This window comes from Heteronotia binoei, chromosome 21, assembly GCF_032191835.1.
Source record: "Heteronotia binoei isolate CCM8104 ecotype False Entrance Well chromosome 21, APGP_CSIRO_Hbin_v1, whole genome shotgun sequence".
Classification (NCBI taxonomy): domain Eukaryota; kingdom Metazoa; phylum Chordata; class Lepidosauria; order Squamata; family Gekkonidae; genus Heteronotia; species Heteronotia binoei.
This window is the reverse complement of record NC_083243.1, coordinates 77908587-77927759: the sequence shown is the minus strand read 5'-3', so window position 1 is coordinate 77927759 and position 19173 is coordinate 77908587. Positions and strand designations below refer to the sequence as shown.

General features: G+C 42.1%; 1 protein-coding gene across 4 annotated transcripts; it reads left to right on the top strand.

The window, feature by feature from the left end:
* Window positions 1–196: 196 nt before the first annotated feature.
* CCDC32 (coiled-coil domain containing 32) lies at window positions 197–15668 on the top strand. 4 transcript variants are annotated; one of them, XM_060263102.1, is made up of 4 exons: window positions 197–334; window positions 8519–8774; window positions 11435–11591; window positions 14347–15668. In XM_060263102.1, the coding sequence occupies exons 2-4, from the start codon at window positions 8531–8533 to the stop codon at window positions 14483–14485; spliced, it is 540 nt and encodes a 179-aa protein (XP_060119085.1). In that variant the 5' UTR covers window positions 197–334; window positions 8519–8530; the 3' UTR covers window positions 14486–15668. The 4 variants fall into 4 exon arrangements, with proteins under 4 accessions (XP_060119085.1, XP_060119083.1, XP_060119084.1 ...); XM_060263100.1 differs by having other exon boundaries at window positions 256–347; XM_060263101.1 differs by having other exon boundaries at window positions 296–466.
* The last annotated feature ends 3505 nt before the right edge of the window (window positions 15669–19173 follow it).

Below are 19173 nucleotides of genomic sequence, written 5' to 3'. Positions count from 1 at the left end.
AGGCCAGTCTCTGTTTTTGCCTGCGTTGAGACCGTTGCATTAATACCTCTGAGTTTGAACGCTGTTTGCCACGCACATGGAGAGTTGTATTAGCTGCAATTGGAAACCGGACGTAAATCGAAACACTAGCTCCCCCTTGTTAGTCCTCTAATCTCTTTAATCACAGAAGAACAAAAGGTGATTGGTTCTTTTTGCTACTTAGACTAGCGTGCAGCTGCTGCATGACCCCGCCTCGCTCACTAATTGGTCAGTTAAGGACCACTAGTGTTCTGGTTGCTGAGGTGTTGCCCTTTTCGGACCCTCAAAACCAAGGAGGGGGAGGGGCAGAGTGGACGTAAGTATTGTAGGTAAGGGAGGGCAGAGGGAAGAAAGAGGGCGGGGAGTTTGCGCGCGTAGAGACCTGAAGGAAGAGGCACATCTCGGTCCAGTGGCATCCCCGCAGGTGGTCAGCCTTGGAGGCCGCCCGGTAGGCTCTCTTGTCTTGCCGAGCTCTCCAGTGTGCTTCTGTTCTCGAGCCTGCAGTTTATGATATTTGTTGTTGTTGTTTAGTCGCACAGTCGAGTCCGATTTTTTGCAATATTGGGGATATCTTAATCTTATCTATCCTGGTTAGATTTTTTTTTAAAGAAGCAAATTTACTGAGTTGCTGTTATAAGCCTTCTCTTCGCAACACCCCCTGGCAGTCGACGGGGCTGTCGCAGCTTTGCAGTGGCTGTTTCATCATAAATAAAAAAGCTATCAGTATATTGTCTTGGCTTAGACTGTAACAGAATAAACGCATAGTAAAAACCCTGGAAGTGGAAACAGGTGCTTGTCCTTCAAATTGTCAGCTATGTGAGTGGCAAGATAAATTTGTCTTTGTCTGGTAGTTCAGAAAGATAATCTGTGGCTGATCCTCCTTATATGTTAGTATACACAGCATATCTGTGAATATAGCTAGATTAAAGTCCAGTAGTGCCTTAGAGACCTGCAAGATATTGAGCGGACAGGTTTTTGAGAATCAATGGACTCTCAAAAACAGAGTTTTGAGAGGCAGTGGACCCATGGGTTGGCCATATTTGGAATTACGAATTCTGTCCACAGGGAGAACTATCTGTCCCCCTCTATCATTATCTCTTGCCAACCTGTGAAGGTTTATCTGTGTTGTCTAGCATTCCCTCTCTGGCCTTCCTTCCTGTGCATGGGCTTTGTTTAATGGCTGTTTTTAAGTGATTTTGTACTATGTATTTCAAAAGTTTGTTTTAATTTTTTTTTATTGTTTGCTGTCATGGGAACCTTAAGCTGGGTGAGTATACTACAACTAAGGAAAGTGATTGCCAGTAAGGAATACATGATTGTCCACAGGGAACAATGGAGGGTGTGCTTGCCCACAGGGAATAGAAGAAGAAGATGATATTGGATTTCTATCCTGCCCTCCACTCTGAAGAGTCTCAGAGCGGCTCACAATCTCCTTTACCTTCCTCCCCCACAACAGACACCCTGTGAGGTGGGTGGGGCTGGAGAGGGCTCTCACAGCAGCTGCCCTTTCAAGGACAACCTCTGCCAGAGCTATGGCTGACCCAAGGCCAGGCTAGCAGGTGCAAGTGGAGGAGTGGGGAATCAAACCCGGTTCTTCCAGATAAGAGTCCGCACACTTAACCACTACACTAAACTGGCTCTCCAGGGGCAGCATGCTTGATAATTAAAGTATCCTACATGTGCATGGCTTGTGTGATGTGTTGATCTGAACCTTATGTCTGATTAGGCATTTAAATTGGGGTCATCTATTTTGAAACCAAACATGCTATGCCATATTATCAGTTCTGTTATTACAATATCATACCTCTGTGCAGAGCTGGCCCTGCCATTAGACAAACTAGGTGATTGCCTAGGGCGCTGGCCTTCTGGGGTCACTGAATAGGGCACCCCATGTGACTTGGTGACATTATAAGTGTGGGGGGGCACCAGAACTTAGCCTTGCCTGAGGTGCCAGACAGTCTAGGGCTGTCCCTGTCCTTGTGTGCCAGTTAAATCCTCGTGATTGCCTGCTCCTGGCTCTGCACCTTCTCTGCCTTGGCAAGGTTGTCTTGGTTGTTAGACTGATGTTATGGAATGGTCTACCTGAGAAGGCACCATCAGTCCATGTTTTTTCCAGACATCTGTAAAAAGGTCTAATTACAGAAAGCTTTTTTGGGGGGGAGCAGAGGTATGCTGGATATTGTGTATTGTAGGCAGCCTTATGTTTAGTGTGTACGTGCTGGTACTATTGGGATCCTCTTATTGCAGCTTTGTGTTTGCATTTGTTATCCACCTTGAGTCTCCAGAGAAAGGCAAGGTGTAAGCTTTGTGATAAATATAATGTTTTAAATATTGAGCTATTAAGAGTATATTTGGGACTTTATGATTTGGCATTTCTCCACAATCATGGGATAGTGATTGCTCTGCAGTTTGCACTTTGTTTGTCTGGAGCATGTATCAGACTTGCTGTGCATATACTTCAGTGTGTACCTCCTTTGTGTTTGCCTGCTTATCCCCAGAGACGATATGTGGAATTGATGGATGTGTAGTGGAAAGCTGAGGACAAATTTTCTTTGTCTCCACTTCACACAGTGGTGAAATGGCATTTGGTTGGTTAGCCTGAGAACCTGCTCTTCAGAATACTCTATTTGTCTGTTTCTTTGTATTTTAAAAAAATACTTTACATTTGCATCTGAAAAAATATTTGTTCTCCTGAGAAACTCAGGCTGCAATCTGAAGAACACTTTCTTGGTAGTAAATCCCACTGAATACAATGTGGTTAACTTCTGAGTATACCTGTTTAAGATTGCTCTGTCAGAGTATGGTGGGGGTTTTTTTTGTGAATATTTGTGTGTTGACTTCTAGTAGCCCCTAATGGGGCTTGGATGTTTCACAGAGGTGGCTTGCTTAGTGCCTGCTCCCGCCTCCTGACTTCTGGTGTTCCAAGGAAGTCTCCCATCCAAGTACTTGCCAGGGTTGGTCCTGCTTAGCTTCTGAAATCTGATGAGATCAGGCTTGCCTGGGCTATCCAAGTCAGGGCAGTCAGAGTAGCTCTGAGGAGCTTTGCCATCCAGGCAGCAGTCCAGTCAAGGCCAGATCAACTTAGTTTTAGCAGCAAAAACAAACCATACAGTTTCAGACTATTCCCAATTCAAGCTATTGCAATAGCAGTTTCTGTAGAGCTTGCATTGAACTGCTTCATAATTTATTCATTTAGGGTATTTCCATGGCCCACCTTTCTTCTGACAAAACCAAGACCCAAGGCATGTGACAATAGATAAAACCCCAAAATGTTAATGTTTAGTTAAAATGCATAGTTAAAATGGGTAGTTAAAATGTAACTAAACCATAATTAAAGCAATAAAATTGCACCATTTTATTGTATCTCTTATTTTATGTTTATATCCTCCTCATCCTTTAGAAAGATTCCAGAAATCAGCAATCCAAGCAATAACCAGATCTGTTTATAATCAACAATATTACAACCTTGGGTGTTCCAAGAGCCAGTTCTTATTGAAGGTTGTTTTTTTTTTTTAAAAAAAAAACCCAACTAAATAAGTAGGTGGAAGGAAGGAAGATGGCAGAGGCCTCACTGGTCAGACTGTCGATGCGCTTAGAGCCCAAGAGGGTGATCCTTAGTGATGCAAGAATGAAGGTTGCACACAGTAGTTGTAAAACCACTATATACATTTATTTACACACCAATCACTCTCCATTCCGACAATATGCTCCGCTGCACTCCAACTTCATTAACCCACACACACCAAAGTGTCTTTGTACATTTATACATTGAGCAGCCAATCAGCAACTTGCTGTGTCATGCTGACTGTGCTGGCTGATGCAATATCCCTGGCACCCAGCCACCTACTGTCATCTAGATGATCTAGCCTCTAGCATTAGTTTCACTTTCCAGCATGTGCTATAAGCTGTCACTTCTCTCATATACAGGCGACACCCCTCCTCAGATTATAGGCCCATGCTGCAATACAATATTCCATATTCATATTGTTCATATTACCATTAATACATACAGTTACATTTCTTTCCATATTTACAATTGTCACAGTTCAGTATTTCGTTCCCTGAACTTCCTGTGCTAACACACACACATTTCGCTCTGCTTGCTAATTACCCTGCAAGCACATTCTTATCAGGTGGCTCACTTCCCAGACTGACCATATCTTATCAGCTGGCTCACTTCCCAGACTGAGCACTCCTCTTATCTCTGCTGGCTCAGTCTGTTAGAACGGTTACCGTATAGTTTAGTACAGAGGCACATTCTTTTCCAGTACACATTTTTACAGCTTTCAGTTTTTTACATTTTGGTTTAACCGTTACAGTTTGGAATTTCATTACGTTTTAGCTTAACAGTTACATTTTACAGTTACAGCTTAATACACATTTTGGAGCCACGTCTGTGTTGATGTTACATCATTCCTTTTTGCATTCTAGCATCTGTTCATTTACACATTGAACCCTTTTATTTAGTTACTGTTTAAAGCCTCTCTTTCCAGGCTGTTGCTTATGTCTCTCCCTCTTCCTTGGGAGACTTGCCATACAGTAATTCTAGTACACTGGGATAATTCTTAGGTTCATCATCATACACATAACCTCCTTCCTCCTTTGTGAAAGAGGTATCAACATTTGAATCGGGTGCACTCTGGTAACACCTGGGCTCTCCATTAGGCAGATAACCTCCATTGCCCAGATAATGGATTTCATTATCATATCCGTACCTCTTTGGCGGTACTCCTTTATTTTCTCTTGCAGAGACCCTGATTTCAGCTGGCTCACCCTTTACAGCCTCAGAGCTCTGCACTTTTGCACTGTCTGAACTGCTAGCAGCTTCTTCCTCCTGTTTCAGTGAGGGAACCTGCTTACTTTCTGGCTTTTGCCCCTCCTCACTTTTCAGAGACAGCTGCAGTTCAGCTCCCTTGGGCATTTCATTGGCATGTATATCAGACCAATTATAATCCTCGCAAAACGAGGCAGATCTGCTCAGTTTTATTACATCCTGCCCGTCCACAAATCTGTAGGACTTCATGCCGTTCTGATAGCCCACAAACACTAGTTTCCTGGCTTTAGCACCACCCTTCCTCCTTTTGTCTAGAGGAATGTTCACCCATGCCTTAGACCCAAAGATTCTAAGGTAGTCCAGGGTTGGCTTTCTCCCATATAGGACCCTGTAGGGTATATCATTTAGAGCCTCAGTCCACAACTGATTAGAAATATAACAGGACGTTTTCAAGGCTTCTCCCCAGTATGCCAGCTTCAAACCACTGTCTTCTAGTAAAGCGTGGCACATATTCTGGAGAACTGTGGCTCTGCGTTCAACCACCCCGTTTTTCCACGGAGAGGAGATGTTGGCAACCCTGTGGGCTATGCCCTCTTGCCTCAGATAGCTGGCAAAGTCTTTATTTAAGAATTCACCTCCCTGATCTGTTTGGATCGCGGCTATCTTGGCATTCAGTTGCTTCTGTACTCTTTTAGCCCAGTACTTGAATGTAGCAAATACATCGCTTTTATGTTTAATAGCATACACCCACGCAAACCTACTGTGGTCATCGACCAAAACCAAACCAAATCTATTTTTAGAAACACTGGGTGCGTACGGCCCCACCAGGTCTGCATGTATTAACTGGAGCGGTCTCTCTGACACACGCTCACTCCTTTTAGATGCTGGAAATGATTTTGACTTGGCTTCCTTACAGACATTACAGTCTAGAAACACACTGCACTTATCAACCTTTTCCCCCTGCAATATCTCCAGGGTTTTATTTATAGTATTGTAGCTGGCGTGGCCGAGCCTTCTGTGCAAGCGGTGAATGCACCTGCTGTGTGGCTGTTTATTCCACACCGTCTGTGCCTTCCCCACGGTCTGCACCAGCTCATAAACATTTGCTTTTAATACACCCTTAGCCAGCCTTTTACCCTTTTTTAAGATTTCACAGCCCTTATCATCAAACATTACTGTGAACCCAGCTGTCGTCAGGACTGAGACACTTAACAAATTAGTCTCTAGAGCTGGCACACACAGCACATTACAAAAAGTATGATTAAGTCCAGGAAAATGGACTGTGCCTTGCAAAGCACTTCTGCCTCCCGGCCATCAGCCAAGCTTACGGTTTTTTGATTAGCTGGTTTGCTGTCCTGCAGTTGGTCTTGCTTGCAGCAAAAGATCTGTGTAGCCCCAGAGTCAACAATCCACGGCACACTCTGCAGCCCAGGGCCAGTTCTCACCAGAGTTGCCTGTGGTGTCCTTGAAGACTGCTGTCGGCTCTTCCTCTGCTGCTGCTGAGGACATCTCCTTCGCAAATGCCCGAATTGATTACACAAATAACAGCGCTTCCTCCGCATTTGCAAGGCTCTTTCCTCCTCCTTGGCCTGCCAGCTGGAAACAGCTCCCACAGACTTCTGCTTGTCTTCTTGCTTTCCAGCTGCCTTTGTTCCTCTGCCAGGAGTTTGCCAGTCACGTAAGGCAAAGTTAGCTTGACGGCATCTTGCCCTTCGAACGCTATCACCAGCATATCATATCTCTCGTCCAGAGAGCTCAATATTATGTAGACTTTATCTTCCTCAGCCACCGCTTTCCCTCTCGCCTCTAGCTCTTGGAAACAAATAGACATACCGTCGAGGTAGTCCCTCATCAACTCCCCGGCCAGCATACGTTTCCTGTAGAGCCTTTGAGTCAGGGATATCAGCGAGCCTGCTGACTTCTGCACATACACAGCCTTGAGAGCTTCCCAAGCCTCCTTTGCTGTCTGGTGCCCACGGACATGCACCAGCTGGTCATCTGCGACGCTTTGTATGATTGTGGCTAGAGCCTTTTGGTCCTGAACGGCCTCTGCCGGCGTGGGATCAGCGGGAGGAGCTGACGCACAGTCCCAAAGCCCCTCTCTCTTCAGGAAATGCTCTAACCTTAACGACCAGACGTTGTAGTTGGTAGTGGTGAGTTTCTCCACCAGCACGGTAGCTCCTGCTGTAGCCATCCTGCTCAGCCTCCTTCTTTCAGCCACTGCTGGTCTCGCCTCCTAGGCAGCCTCTGGAGCAACTCAGCGTCCTTTCTTCACCACCTCTCTCAGGATTTCTAGGCGCAGCGGAAGCGTGCTGGGCCCATAACTCTGTCGATGCGCTTAGAGCCCAAGAGGGTGATCCTTAGTGATGCAAGAATGAAGGATGCACACAGTAGTTGTAAAACCACTATATACATTTATTTACACACCAATCACTCTCCATTCCGACAATATGCTCCGCTGCACTCCAACTTCATTAACCCACACACACCAAAGTGTCTTTGTACATTTATACATTGAGCAGCCAATCAGCAACTTGCTGTGTCATGCTGACTGTGCTGGCTGATGCAATATCCCTGGCACCCAGCCACCTACTGTCATCTAGATGATCTAGCCTCTAGCATTAGTTTCACTTTCCAGCATGTGCTATAAGCTGTCACTTCTCTCATATACAAGCGACACAGACCTCACTGGGGACAAGGTTATTACCTGCACAGAAGTCTAACTGCATGCTACTGTTGCATGGAATAAACACTGCAGTCAGTGAAGCCAGGTTCACTTAGAAAATCTGCTTCAAGCTATAAGTGAAAAAATAGCTCCACCTTTCTGAACTCTGTTATTGTCCAACTATAGCTTCTTCAGCAGCATAAAACTGCACTTGCCTATTGGCATAGGGAGTATTAGTTATCAAATGAATCTAATGAACATTTTTTCTCTAAGCATGATGGTTGCCTATCTGAATTTGGTGAACTTGACATTTGCTGTTGATGGTAAAACTTTCATAAACTGTAATTCTCTAGAAAAATCAGTGCATACACCCTGCACTTGCCTTCATTTGACAAAAATGTGGGCATCATAGTAGGAAATTCTAATTTCATGGAAGTGAAAGACACCTTTGTAAATGTCTCAGAAGCCAGTTTTCATACATTTGTTTTGGAACATGGACAAAACTTTAAAAACAACTGTAAGTAAAACCAGTATGAATTTAATATTTCAACTCTCTTCATCTAGCTATAGTGTTACAGACTATGTAAAAACATATTATACAGTCTTGAGTCTCCGTCTAGCTGACCTGCTATGAATTATTTCAGAAGAATGTCTGTAAAGTTCCAGTAGTCATAAATAAGTAAATCAAAGAGTTTTAGTCTCTAATATACTTTGTGTGTTTAAAGCTGAAATTCTCCAAGGTTATAGAGGACAGTGGTGTGCAGACTAATCACATGCATGTTTACTCAGAAGCAGACATTCAAAATTTAAGCCAAACTTAGAAGCCAGGGAGTTTTCTAGATCTTGGAGGGGGTGTGGGGGGACTGACTTCAATATCCACCGAAGTGTAAAACACCAACCTTTTAAAAAAGGTTCTTGCATTACCCCCCAGGATCATTTAAGAAGTTCTGATCAAAAACTGAGAACTAAAAATGTCCTTGCTTCTGCTCTTTGAGGGTTAAAGGAGGAATAAAATTTGAACTGTCTGCTATAAAGGTCATAAACCATCTTATTTTTTTCAGGGTTTCTCCATCATGATCATGATTGAAAGTGTTGACTCGGTAGTCAGTATCTCAAGCCAGGACCTTTGGGCTGAAATCTGTTCATCTCTTCCACATCCAGACCAGAATGAAGACTCCAGCAATGCATTTGCAGATTCCTTTACAGACTCTTACTTTCACATAGGAAGCCAAAATGAAGTAATGGATACCTCTTTCCAACCAAACATGAAGCCCTGGGCACCTCTAAAAGATTCAGAGGTCTATTTGGCATCTTTAGGTCAGTGTGTCTCTTCAGTTGTTGAGATATTGGCAATCTGTACTTATTTTTTCAGGGAAGTATATTGCATGTAATTATTAATGTAACTTATGAGTGAAAGAAATTGTATGTCTGCTCTTGATGCCTAAGAAAGTGTTAGTGCTGTGTAAAACTGAAAATGAAGGCTGTATTTAAAAACCCATTGCCATCAAGGTAAATTTTAAGTTGATGGAGCTGGTCCTTGTAAGCTGCCCTGAGCCTGCTTCAGCAGGGAGGGTGGGATATAAACTAACTAAATAAATAAATATAATAGGAGGACGTGGACTTACAAAAGTAGTTAACATTGTTGATCTTCTTGCAATTATTTATTTCTACCTCATATATGCCTTTTAGATATTTTTGATACTTAAAAATAAATTGTATAGTCTTTTACAAAAAAACAGAAGTAATCTCTTTACTTCCCTCCAGACTTGACAGAAACACCATGTGTGTAAGAGAGAGTGTTCAGGCTATTCAATTTTATTTGATATGTTCCTTGATAAAAACCTGGAGGGTGTATGAGATCATTCTGTTCAATATCTCGAGATAAAAGGGAGAAATTCAATTTATGTTTTCTGTCTAGTTGGGAAACAGGAAAAACGCCATAGCTTTAAAGCAGCTTGAGTTTCCAAAACTTAAATATGAAGATTTTCATGATATTGCTCTGCATGGAATAGCACCAGTTGATTAGTTCCTTTAAACTATTGGCAGGCATAAGGGTGAGCTGTGACTCCCCCAGAATGCAGTTCTGCATCTTCTTATAGGTGTAAATGGGGCTCTGATGTTCGGGTATTTCAAATCCCATTCTTAATGTGGGTTTTAAAATGGGAACACAAGCAGGCAGTGAAGGAAAAAATAGTTCACTGAATCAGGTTCTGTTTCCTCTCTGACAAAAGTGAACTGAGGATGTAAAAGAAAAATCTTAGAATATCCCACCATGTCAAAAGGGTGCTTTCAGTGGCGTTTGCAGTTCGTATTAGAAGCATCGTATTAGAAGCATCTAATCATTTTAGTTAATGATCCCTTTTAGGCACCTTTCCCCATTCTAATAAGTCATCAGGTCCAGATGGCATACATCCAAGAGTTCTGAAAGAACTCAAAGTTGAATTTGTGAATCTCCTGACAAAAATATGTAATCTTTCATTGAAATCTGCCTCCGTTCCTGAGGACTGGAAGGTAGCAAATATCACCCCCATCTTTAAAAAGGGTTCCAGAGGAGATCTGGGAAATTACAGGCCAGTCAGTCTGACTTCAATATGGGGAAAGTTAGTAGAAACCATTATCAAGGGCAGAATGAGTAGGCACATTGATGAACACAAGTTATTGAGGAATACTCAGCATGGGTTCTGTAAGGGAAAATCTTGCCTCACTAACCTGTTACAGTTCTTTGAGGGGGTGAACAAACATATGGACAAAGGGGACCCAGTAGATGTTGTTTACCTTGACTTCCAGAAAGCTTTTGATAAAGTTCCTCATCAAAGGCTCCTTAGTAAGCTTGAGAGTCATGGAGTAAAAGGACAGGTCCTCTTGTGGATCAAAAACTGGCTAATTAATAGGAAGAAAAGAGTGAGTATAAATGGGCAGTCTTCGCAGTGGAGGACGGTAGGCAGTGGGGTGCCGCAGGGCTCAGTACTGGGTCCCATGCTCTTTAACTTGGAGTTGGGAGTAAGCAGTGAAGTGGCCAAGTTTGCAGATGACACTAAATTGTCCAGGGTGGTGAGAACTAGAGAGGATTGTGAGACACTCCAAAGGGATCTGTTGAGGCTGGGTGAGTGGGTGTCAACATGGCAGATGAGGTTCAATGTGGACAAGTGCAAAGTAATGCATATTGGGGCCAAGAATCCCAGCTACAAATACAAGTTGATGGGTTGTGAACTGACAGAGACTGACCAAGAGAGAGATCTTGGGGTTGTGGTAGATAACTCACTGAAAATGTCAAGACAGTGTGTGATTGCAATAAAAAAGGCCAGCGCCATGCTGGGAATTATTAGGAAGGGAACAGCCAGTATCATAATGCTCCTGTATAAATCAATGGTGTGATCTTATTTGGAATACTGCGTACAGTTCTGGTCACCACACCTCAAAAATGATATTATAGCATTGGAAAAAGTGCAGAAAAGGGCAACTAGAATTATTAAAGGGTTGGAACACTTTCCCTATGAAGAAAGGTTAAAACGCTTGGGTCTCTTTAGCTTGGAGAAACGGTGACTGCGGGGTGACATGATGGAGGTTTACAAAATTATGCATGGGATGGAGAAAGTAGAGAAAAAAGTCCTTTTCTCCCTTTCTCACAATACAAGAACTCATGGGCATTCAATGAAATTGCTGAGCAGTCAGGTTAAAATGGATAAAAGGAAGTACTTCATTACCCAAAGGGTGACTAACATGTGGAATTCACTGCCACAGGAGGTGGTGGCAGCTACAAGCATAGCCAGCTTTAAGAGGGGATTGGATAAAATATGGGGCAGAGATCCATCAGTGGTTACTAGCCACAGTGTGTGTGTGTGTGTGTATATATATATATTGGCCACTGTGTGACACAGAGTGTTGGACTGGATGGGCCATTGGCCTGATCCAACATGGCTTCTCTTATGATGTTTTTATGTTCCAATAAAGCACCTTTCCCTTCTGTTTGTCTCTAGAGAGAAGATTGATGAGAATAAAAGGTTTGTCTCAGGAAGTGACTTCCAAGGATATGCTGCACACCCTTGCTCAAGCCAAGAAGGAATGCTGGGACAGGTTTCTGCAGGAGAAGTCTGAATCTGACTTTTATATGGAGGGAACAGAACCTGATGAGAGGTGATAATATGACAGCTAGGGTCTGATTCATACAGTGCCTTCAAAATTTATGTTGTAGAACCAGGTCTCAGATTCAGTGAGAGCTCACAGGAGTGCAGCAACCTTTCTGATAGTTCCTCCTCCTCCTTCTGAGAGTTCCACCTCCTTGTCCATTGAATAGTGTGTGCAGCTGCATAACAATCACTGGATGAGCTCCATCACCTATTTTTCTACAAAATAACCCCTGTGTAGAACCAAACTATACATCCTAGATATCTGTGATTAGATCTCAGTGATTTTCTTTTCTCTTTTACTGAAGGGCAGCCTGGTTTGTTTCCAGCAGTGGTGCCTGTATTTTTTTTTCTTGTGTGAGTCTGATAAAAGCTTGGTTTATGTGGATGATTTAGAGGGGGAAACTAGTGCAACCTTCTATAAGAGTTCTGCCACCTTTCCTTTTCTCTTGTGTAATTTATAGTTTGGCTTTTAGGAGAAGGGGTGTTGTGTGGCTTTTTTTAAATGCCAGGATTCTTGCTGAACACAGTACTTTTCCTGACTGCTGACTAAGTACTGCCCACTTTCCTCATACTTTCACATATCTGTGGCTACGGTGCAACATTTGCAGTCAGAGGGTTTTCAATTTATGTTGGTGATTTTAAGTACAAACTTAAAGAGTTTGTAGTGATTTTTTTTTCTATATTAAGTGTGTTTTGTGACAAAGTCAAAAGGCCCAGTGCCAGTAGGTCACAGAAAGGCCCCCAGTGTCTGAGCTTGATGGACAGCACCAACTATACTCAAGTCCCCAGGCAAGAGGTCCAGGCACCAATGTCAGGAATCAATGCAGGTCGAGTTCCAAGAGGTGTGGTCAAGTCCAGTTCAGAGGTTGAAGCACAAGGAGTCAGAATCCAAGGGGAATCCAAGAAGTGTAGCCAAGTGGAGAACAAAGGAATTAGGAAGCAAAGCTGATCCAGGGAGTAACTGGGAAAAGCAAGGAGCTGGAGTGGAAATTGTTGCCAGTGAAGAACAGGCTGTAACTGCTCAGTATTTATGGGACTGCAGCAGGCCCTCCCCATCCAAGTGTTTCTTGTCCTTTAAAAGGAGCCAGAAGTCTCTTATGGTGTGAGCACTTCCTGCAGCATCCTCTTCTTCTTCTTCTTCTGCCTTTGTCTCCTTTCCCATTGAGGATCTAGAGTCTGTCCTCCTCAGAGGTGGGTTGTAATTTCTGGGAAGAGTTTGTGCTTATTGATGACAGTTCTGGTTGTAAACCTCTGGAAGGGTTTACATCTGTCCACCCAGATGACATTTCCTGGGTTGTCAGTGGGTTGAAGCTTTCTTTACCTGCTTCTGGATTGTGGTCAGACTCACCATTGGCTTGACCTGGCTGAGCCACTGGAAAGACTGACTGAGCTGAACGGTGAGCCATGACACTAAGCTAGTTAATATTGTGTCCAAGAGTATAATCTCTGTTGGGGGCAAGAGGAGAAGGAATGGGTGCTGTGGAAAACTGTCAGGGAACTGTGGGAAATTAAATTTTAAATGAAATGTCTGTTTCATTCTTTTTTAAACTTTAGCTAGTGTTCTAGGAGTGATCCTCCAGAAGTATACTTCATGCTTTGAGGCCTTTAATGGCTTATTGTAGCCTTCTGGGTACAATGCAATGTGATCCATACCTTTATTGTGTTGCTCTGTGATTCTTACATTATGATCAGCCAAGGGCGTGAATTTTAAATATCTGCAGAATGGGGCCAAGTAAAGCAGAGGGAGATAGTTCCCAAATCTGGGGAGGGGACACTCAGGCATTAAGAAAAAATTCCATGGAAAAAATAGAAAAACCCTTAATGCTGAGATTTTGTGAGGTTACCTCACAAGATTTTGGCACATCTTTGGATTGTTTGCAGTCGTCTAGACAATCTGGGGTTGCCTAGGTAAAGCAAAATGTTTGCTGCAGAGGTAAGTTGTGAAGGAAGGGATAAGTGGGAAAGACAAGAAGGAAGATGGGAGTGCTGAAGTAATGTCCGAGTTAAGAGAGTGAGGAAAGAAGAATGAAGCAAAGAGAGAGACTGAAGGGAGGGGAGAGAAAGGGAGAAAGGGAACAATGTGCAAGGGGGAAGAAAGAAAGGAATGGAAGAGAAAGTTGCAGATGGGGAAGCTGAGAAGTGTGGGAAGGAGACAAGGAAGCAGGGAAAAGATAGCATGAGCTGAGATAGCATGGGAGGGAGAACTAGCCTGGAGAGTTTTAACCCCACCCCCCAATTTCCTGCAGGTCCCCATCTGTTTATATAAAATCTTTTAGTTACTTCCACTGTGCAAAGCTTCATGGTTGACTATGCCACTTCAGAAACTCCTGGCATACAGAAAGCTAACACATCAGAAACTTCTTTGTGCAAGGCATTTTTTTTATACCCAGAAGGTTGCAATATCCCACTTATGGCCTGAAATTATATAGTCTCAATAGGACAGTCTTTAAATAGGTGTTCTTCAGTAGCTACTCAGTCCTTGGTGTTTATCCAAAGCCTGAATATTTTCCAAAGTTAGCAAATGATTCTTTTACTTGAGTTGGCATTTAATATTCAAGGCTTATCTCAGTAACTTATGAGTTTGGTATAAAACTATTTTTATGTAATATAATTAACAGATTACATATTGCTTACTTTTTATATGTATTTCCCCTTAACCTACAGATGGAAGACAGTAAAATAAACTCTAATAGCCTGGTTATGCTGTTGTTTTCCCCCACTGCTACCTTGCATTTTTACTTAACGCTTTTTCTTTCTCTCAGCACTTTGGAACACTTGAAGCGCTGGCTGCAGCCTGATAAAGTGGCAGTCAGCAGTGAGGAAGTACAGTATCTGATTCCCCTGGAAGCTCATATAGAGAAGCAGGAGACTGAAGAAGAGTCTATGGCTGCAGAACAGTGAAATGCATTCTGATCTCGCCTGATATCAGGGGCTGGTAGAGTTTGTATTTAAAAGAGCATGAAGGGGAAGTGCCAAAGCTTTGTTAAACTAGGCCTCTATTTTTTCACAATTTTTCCTTTCTTACAGCAGCTCTTCCAGAGTGATGTGTCCCAGTCTTATGTAATTTACTGAGGCCCCACTGAAGCAGAAAGGCAGTGGAGTGGCTTCAGCTTTGGCTAATATGATGAACTGGAGCAGGATGTACAAGTTAAGAGATTATTAGTTTGTATTATTCCCCCTCATACCCCACGTCCTGCTTTCCTGGATCTTCCTTTGTGACTGCATTGTTTTTATAACACCTTACTATGTTATTTTTGAAAGACTGACATTCACACAAATTCCTTGTATAGTTTCTCTATAAATGTAATGTGTTGTGTGTCAGCAGTCCCCGATCCTGCCTTGAAATGCGTAGAAGACTATTTTGAAATTCCTGCATATGCTGTGCAATCCTAAACTATTACATTTTTAAACCCGTTGACTGCATTGGATTTAGAAGGGTGTAACTCATTTTAGGACTGTATGGATGAAAACATATGTGACATTCCTTTCATTACAACATGCCATTCCCTAATGATAATTCGTAAGGCTGATATTTCTCAGGATTTGGAATCATGTGTGTCTTTCTCCAAATACTGTTTTTTTTAATCAAAATGATGCCTGAATCTTTTATTGTGATGGATGAAAAACAGCTGAAGGAAGATCAGTGTTAAGTAGCCCGCACTACTGTTACTTTGTTTTTAAAAACTGAAAGATACATATTGCTCTCTGTTGTATAGGTTCAGCCTTAGGGATATGAGAAGCATTTTCCAGCAAAAGACCTTTTCATTGAAATTTTGTTTGTCTGCACTAGGATTTCTCATTGATTATTTTTACATGATTATTTTAATAGAACTTTGATTTTAAAACTGTTTAGGAGTTGAGTTTTCTTTGAACTGTCATTCACATTACATCTGTACTGAGATATGCTGTCTCCAGAAATCCATGTTTCTAGCTGATACATTCATAATTGTCTCCTTATTCAGCCTGTTTTTATCATTGCAAGAAGTGAAAGCCAGTGAATTCTGAATTCTGGAACAAGCTTTATTAGTGGTGAATTTGAATAAGACAGTTAATAAAATCTACTGAAATATGTAATTCTAACATACCTCATGCTTTTCTCCTTTTCAAAATTTCTGAGAGGATCTGTTGTGTTAGAGAATAAGGTCTATAGAAACAAAATATCTGACTACTTGGGAAACTTACATTTAATTTTTTTGTTTAATTTCATATTTAGCCCAACTTTTCCTGCTGCTTTGATATGTGTGGGTGATGAATGGCATACTTTGCAGTTGTACTGGTGGCATATAACTACAATTGGTTTATTTGTATAGTTAGATTTTTTAAAAGGTCTTAATGGTTTCCTCTGTCTAGCTCAATATATGTGTGTAGGAGTATACAGCATAACATTGAGTCTTAGTGCATTGATTTGTATTGTTTTAGACTGTATCATTGCAAAACTGAAATGATAAATAAGTACCTGCCCTGTTTCAATCTCTTGTTTTAAAATAAGCAAATAAAGTGGTCAGAAATCTGAAAATAAGGAATCTTAGGATAGCTCTGGCCAGGGCTTTTTTTGTAGAAAAAGCCCAACAGGGACTTATTTACATATTAGGCCACACCCACTGACACCAAGCCAGCTGGAACTGTGTTCCTGCTAAAAAAAAAGCCCTGGCTCTGGTATTTAAATACCTCTGACGGGTATGTATATCAAGATAGAGAGCTCACAGGTATAAATAGGCAAATAAATGAAAAGCACTCCATGAGGGTTTTTACTAATGCATATACTAAAACAATTTTTATACTAAACAATATTCAGTGGTATTCCAAAGAATTCCCTTCTACAGAAAATTATACAATGTTCTCTGTTTGTTTGCATAGCTACACGAAGTCCAAGAAATTCAGGCAGCTCACCAAAGGGCCCTTTCAAGAGAAGCCCAGGGCAAATAGAAGTGTTGAGCCAGATCCATTGGAGACAAGAGCACAGGCAGTTGAAATAATTTATCCCTTTGGTGAGCTGCCTGAAGACGGATACTCCGAAAAGAGGACAAAAGCAGCAGTCCATTTGCAGCCACAGCTGTTTTGGGAAGCGGTCACATCCAGGGCTTTTTTGGTAGGAAAAGCCCAGCAGGAACTCATTTGCCTATTAGGCCACACCCCCTGACATCACCATTGTCTCACACAGGGCTTTTTGTAGAAAAAGTCCAGTAGGAACTCATTTGCACATTAGGCTACATCCCTTGACGCCAAGCCAGCTGGAACTGCATTCCTGTGTGTTCCTGCTCAAAAAAAGCCCTGGTCATATCCATTTTGGAATTTCTTGGACTTTGTGTAGCTCTGCAAACAAAGAGAGAACACTGTACAATTTTCTGTAGAAGGGAATTCTTTGGAACATCACTGAATATTGTTTAGTATAAAAATTGTTTTGGTATATGCATTAATAAAAACCCTCATGGAGTGTTCTATATTTATTTGCCTGGTATGTATATCAAGCAGAGCAGTCTCAAGAAATATTCTTTCAGGTGCATTTTTTTAAAAATTAATAATTCTAATTAATTAAATAAAATTAAATGGTTACTTTGATTAATGGGCTTTTCCACATTCTGAGGAAACGAAGTTGCTGTGGGTTTATTTATATGGGGGTAGTTCAGTGGTGGAGCCTCTCCTTTGCATGCAGAAGGTCTCAAGTTCAATCCCTGGCATCTCCAGTTATAAGGCTCAAGTAGCAGAAAGTGCTATCAAGTTGTAGCCAACTTATGTAGGCGACCCTGTAGGGTTTTCAAGCCAAGAGGCAAACAGAGGTGATTTGCCTTTGGCTGCCTTAAGTGTAGTGACCCTGGAATTCCTTGGTGATCTTCCATTCAAATACTAAGCAGGGCTGACTCTGCTTAGCTTCTGAGATCTGATGAGATCAGGCTAGCCTGGGTCATCCAGGTCAGGGTGATCAGGTAGTAGGTGACGTTAAGACACCAGAGAGCCCTGCCAATAAGAGTCAGCACATTATTGACAATAATAAGACCAATGCTTTGACTTGGTATAACGCAGAACAAACACGACAAAGCGATTGTGTGATATACTCGTTATGAAATACATTTAGTAATATTTTCTGCATAAATATAGAACTCTGTCCACAAATTATATTGCCAAAGAACTCCAGAAGATGAACAAGAACTCTTATGAGAGGTAGGTCCCATTCCTGGTAAATGTCTTAGAATTTCATTATGTCCCAAATTTGAGATTTTCCTCTTCTCATAGGGATGCAATCTCACATAGAGTGTGACCAATGATGGAATGTGTCTGTGCTTGGATATTTCCCCCAACGTGTTTGCCAGCTATTTTCATAGAATGTTGCCAAACCTCAAGATTATTTGAGTCTGAGAAATAGTGAATGTTCAACACTGAGACTAAATGATTGCTCTTGATAAAGCCTAGATTGTTCTTCAAAACCTTGAAACGTGTTGAGAAAGTAGCTAACACACAAGAAACAGGCTAAGGGTAAACTGACAACTGAGAAATGTCATGGGATTCCTTAAAACTTTGACTTGAGAGCCTTGGCATTTAACGGATCACAGCCTTAGTACATTACCAATCCATAAGTATCCAGCTTTATATGCCATGTTAAGTTTACTCAAGGAAGTTTTTGTGACAGACTTTGTTAAAAGCTTATTAGAAAAATACTTGGATCACTCACTGAACCTGTCCCATATTTGTTGACATTATCAAAGAACTCCAAAGAGGTTAGTACGGCAGGACCTCTTTTTGTAGAAGCCATCCCATTTCTACCTGAGCAAGCCTTTTTCTGCATGTTTAATGTCAAGCTTTCAGTTAATTTATCCAATAAGATGTTAGACCAGGAGTGTCAAACTCATTTGTTATGAGGGCCAGATCTGACATAAATGAGACCTTGTTGGCCCAGGCCCTGTTGGGCCAGGCCATGTGTATACTTATTTATGGTTATGTAGCGAAGATATACACTTTATAAAGGACACAGACAAAGATTTTTTTAAAAAAAAATAAAGCATGCTTAAAACATCAGCACTTGCTGGTTTTAAAAGTTCTTTCTTTGTTGGGGAAGAAGGGCACTGGGCAATGGAAGCTCTGGCTCTTTGCTTCCTTCTCCAGGGAACCAGAATGGGGAGGAGCCTCAGCCAATAGAAGGAAGAGAGGCTTGACTCAGTAGCTCTGCTGCCCATTTGAGAGAACCTGGCAAAGCAAGCTATTCCCCCCCAAGGGAGGAACCTCAGCCACTGGGGAAAATGGAGGCTTTGCTCTGTAGCTCCTGTGCGATTGAGCAAGCCTTGCAAACCAAGCTGTTATGCAGAAAGAAGCAGATGACAGCCAGTTGCTTGGGGGCCTGATTGGAGCCCTCTGATTTGGCCTCCGGGCTGCATGTTTGACACCCCCCTAAGCCTGAAATTTCCTGTGAAACAAAATCCACTAGGTGTGAGTTGTGCACACCTCAGAGGAGAGAGCTGCTGCCACTGCATGCTCTATAGTAAGATACACTATGGGGTGGGGAGAGAGACAGAGTGGGTCTTCTCTTTGTTGTGTCTTGTTACGCAAAGACGCACTTTACACTGAGTAGTTGGTAGCAGGTGTCAGCATCCATTGTT

Bases quoted from the DNA above. Each gene is read 5' to 3' on its own strand.
- CCDC32 (XM_060263102.1), top strand. From the start codon at position 8,531: ATGATCATGATTGAAAGTGTTGACTCGGTAGTCAGTATCTCAAGCCAG. The intron at 8,775-11,434 runs GTCAGTGTGTCT...GTTTGTCTCTAG, and splicing joins GGTCTATTTGGCATCTTTAG to AGAGAAGATTGATGAGAATA. The intron at 11,592-14,346 runs GTGATAATATGA...TCTTTCTCTCAG, and splicing joins GGAACAGAACCTGATGAGAG to CACTTTGGAACACTTGAAGC.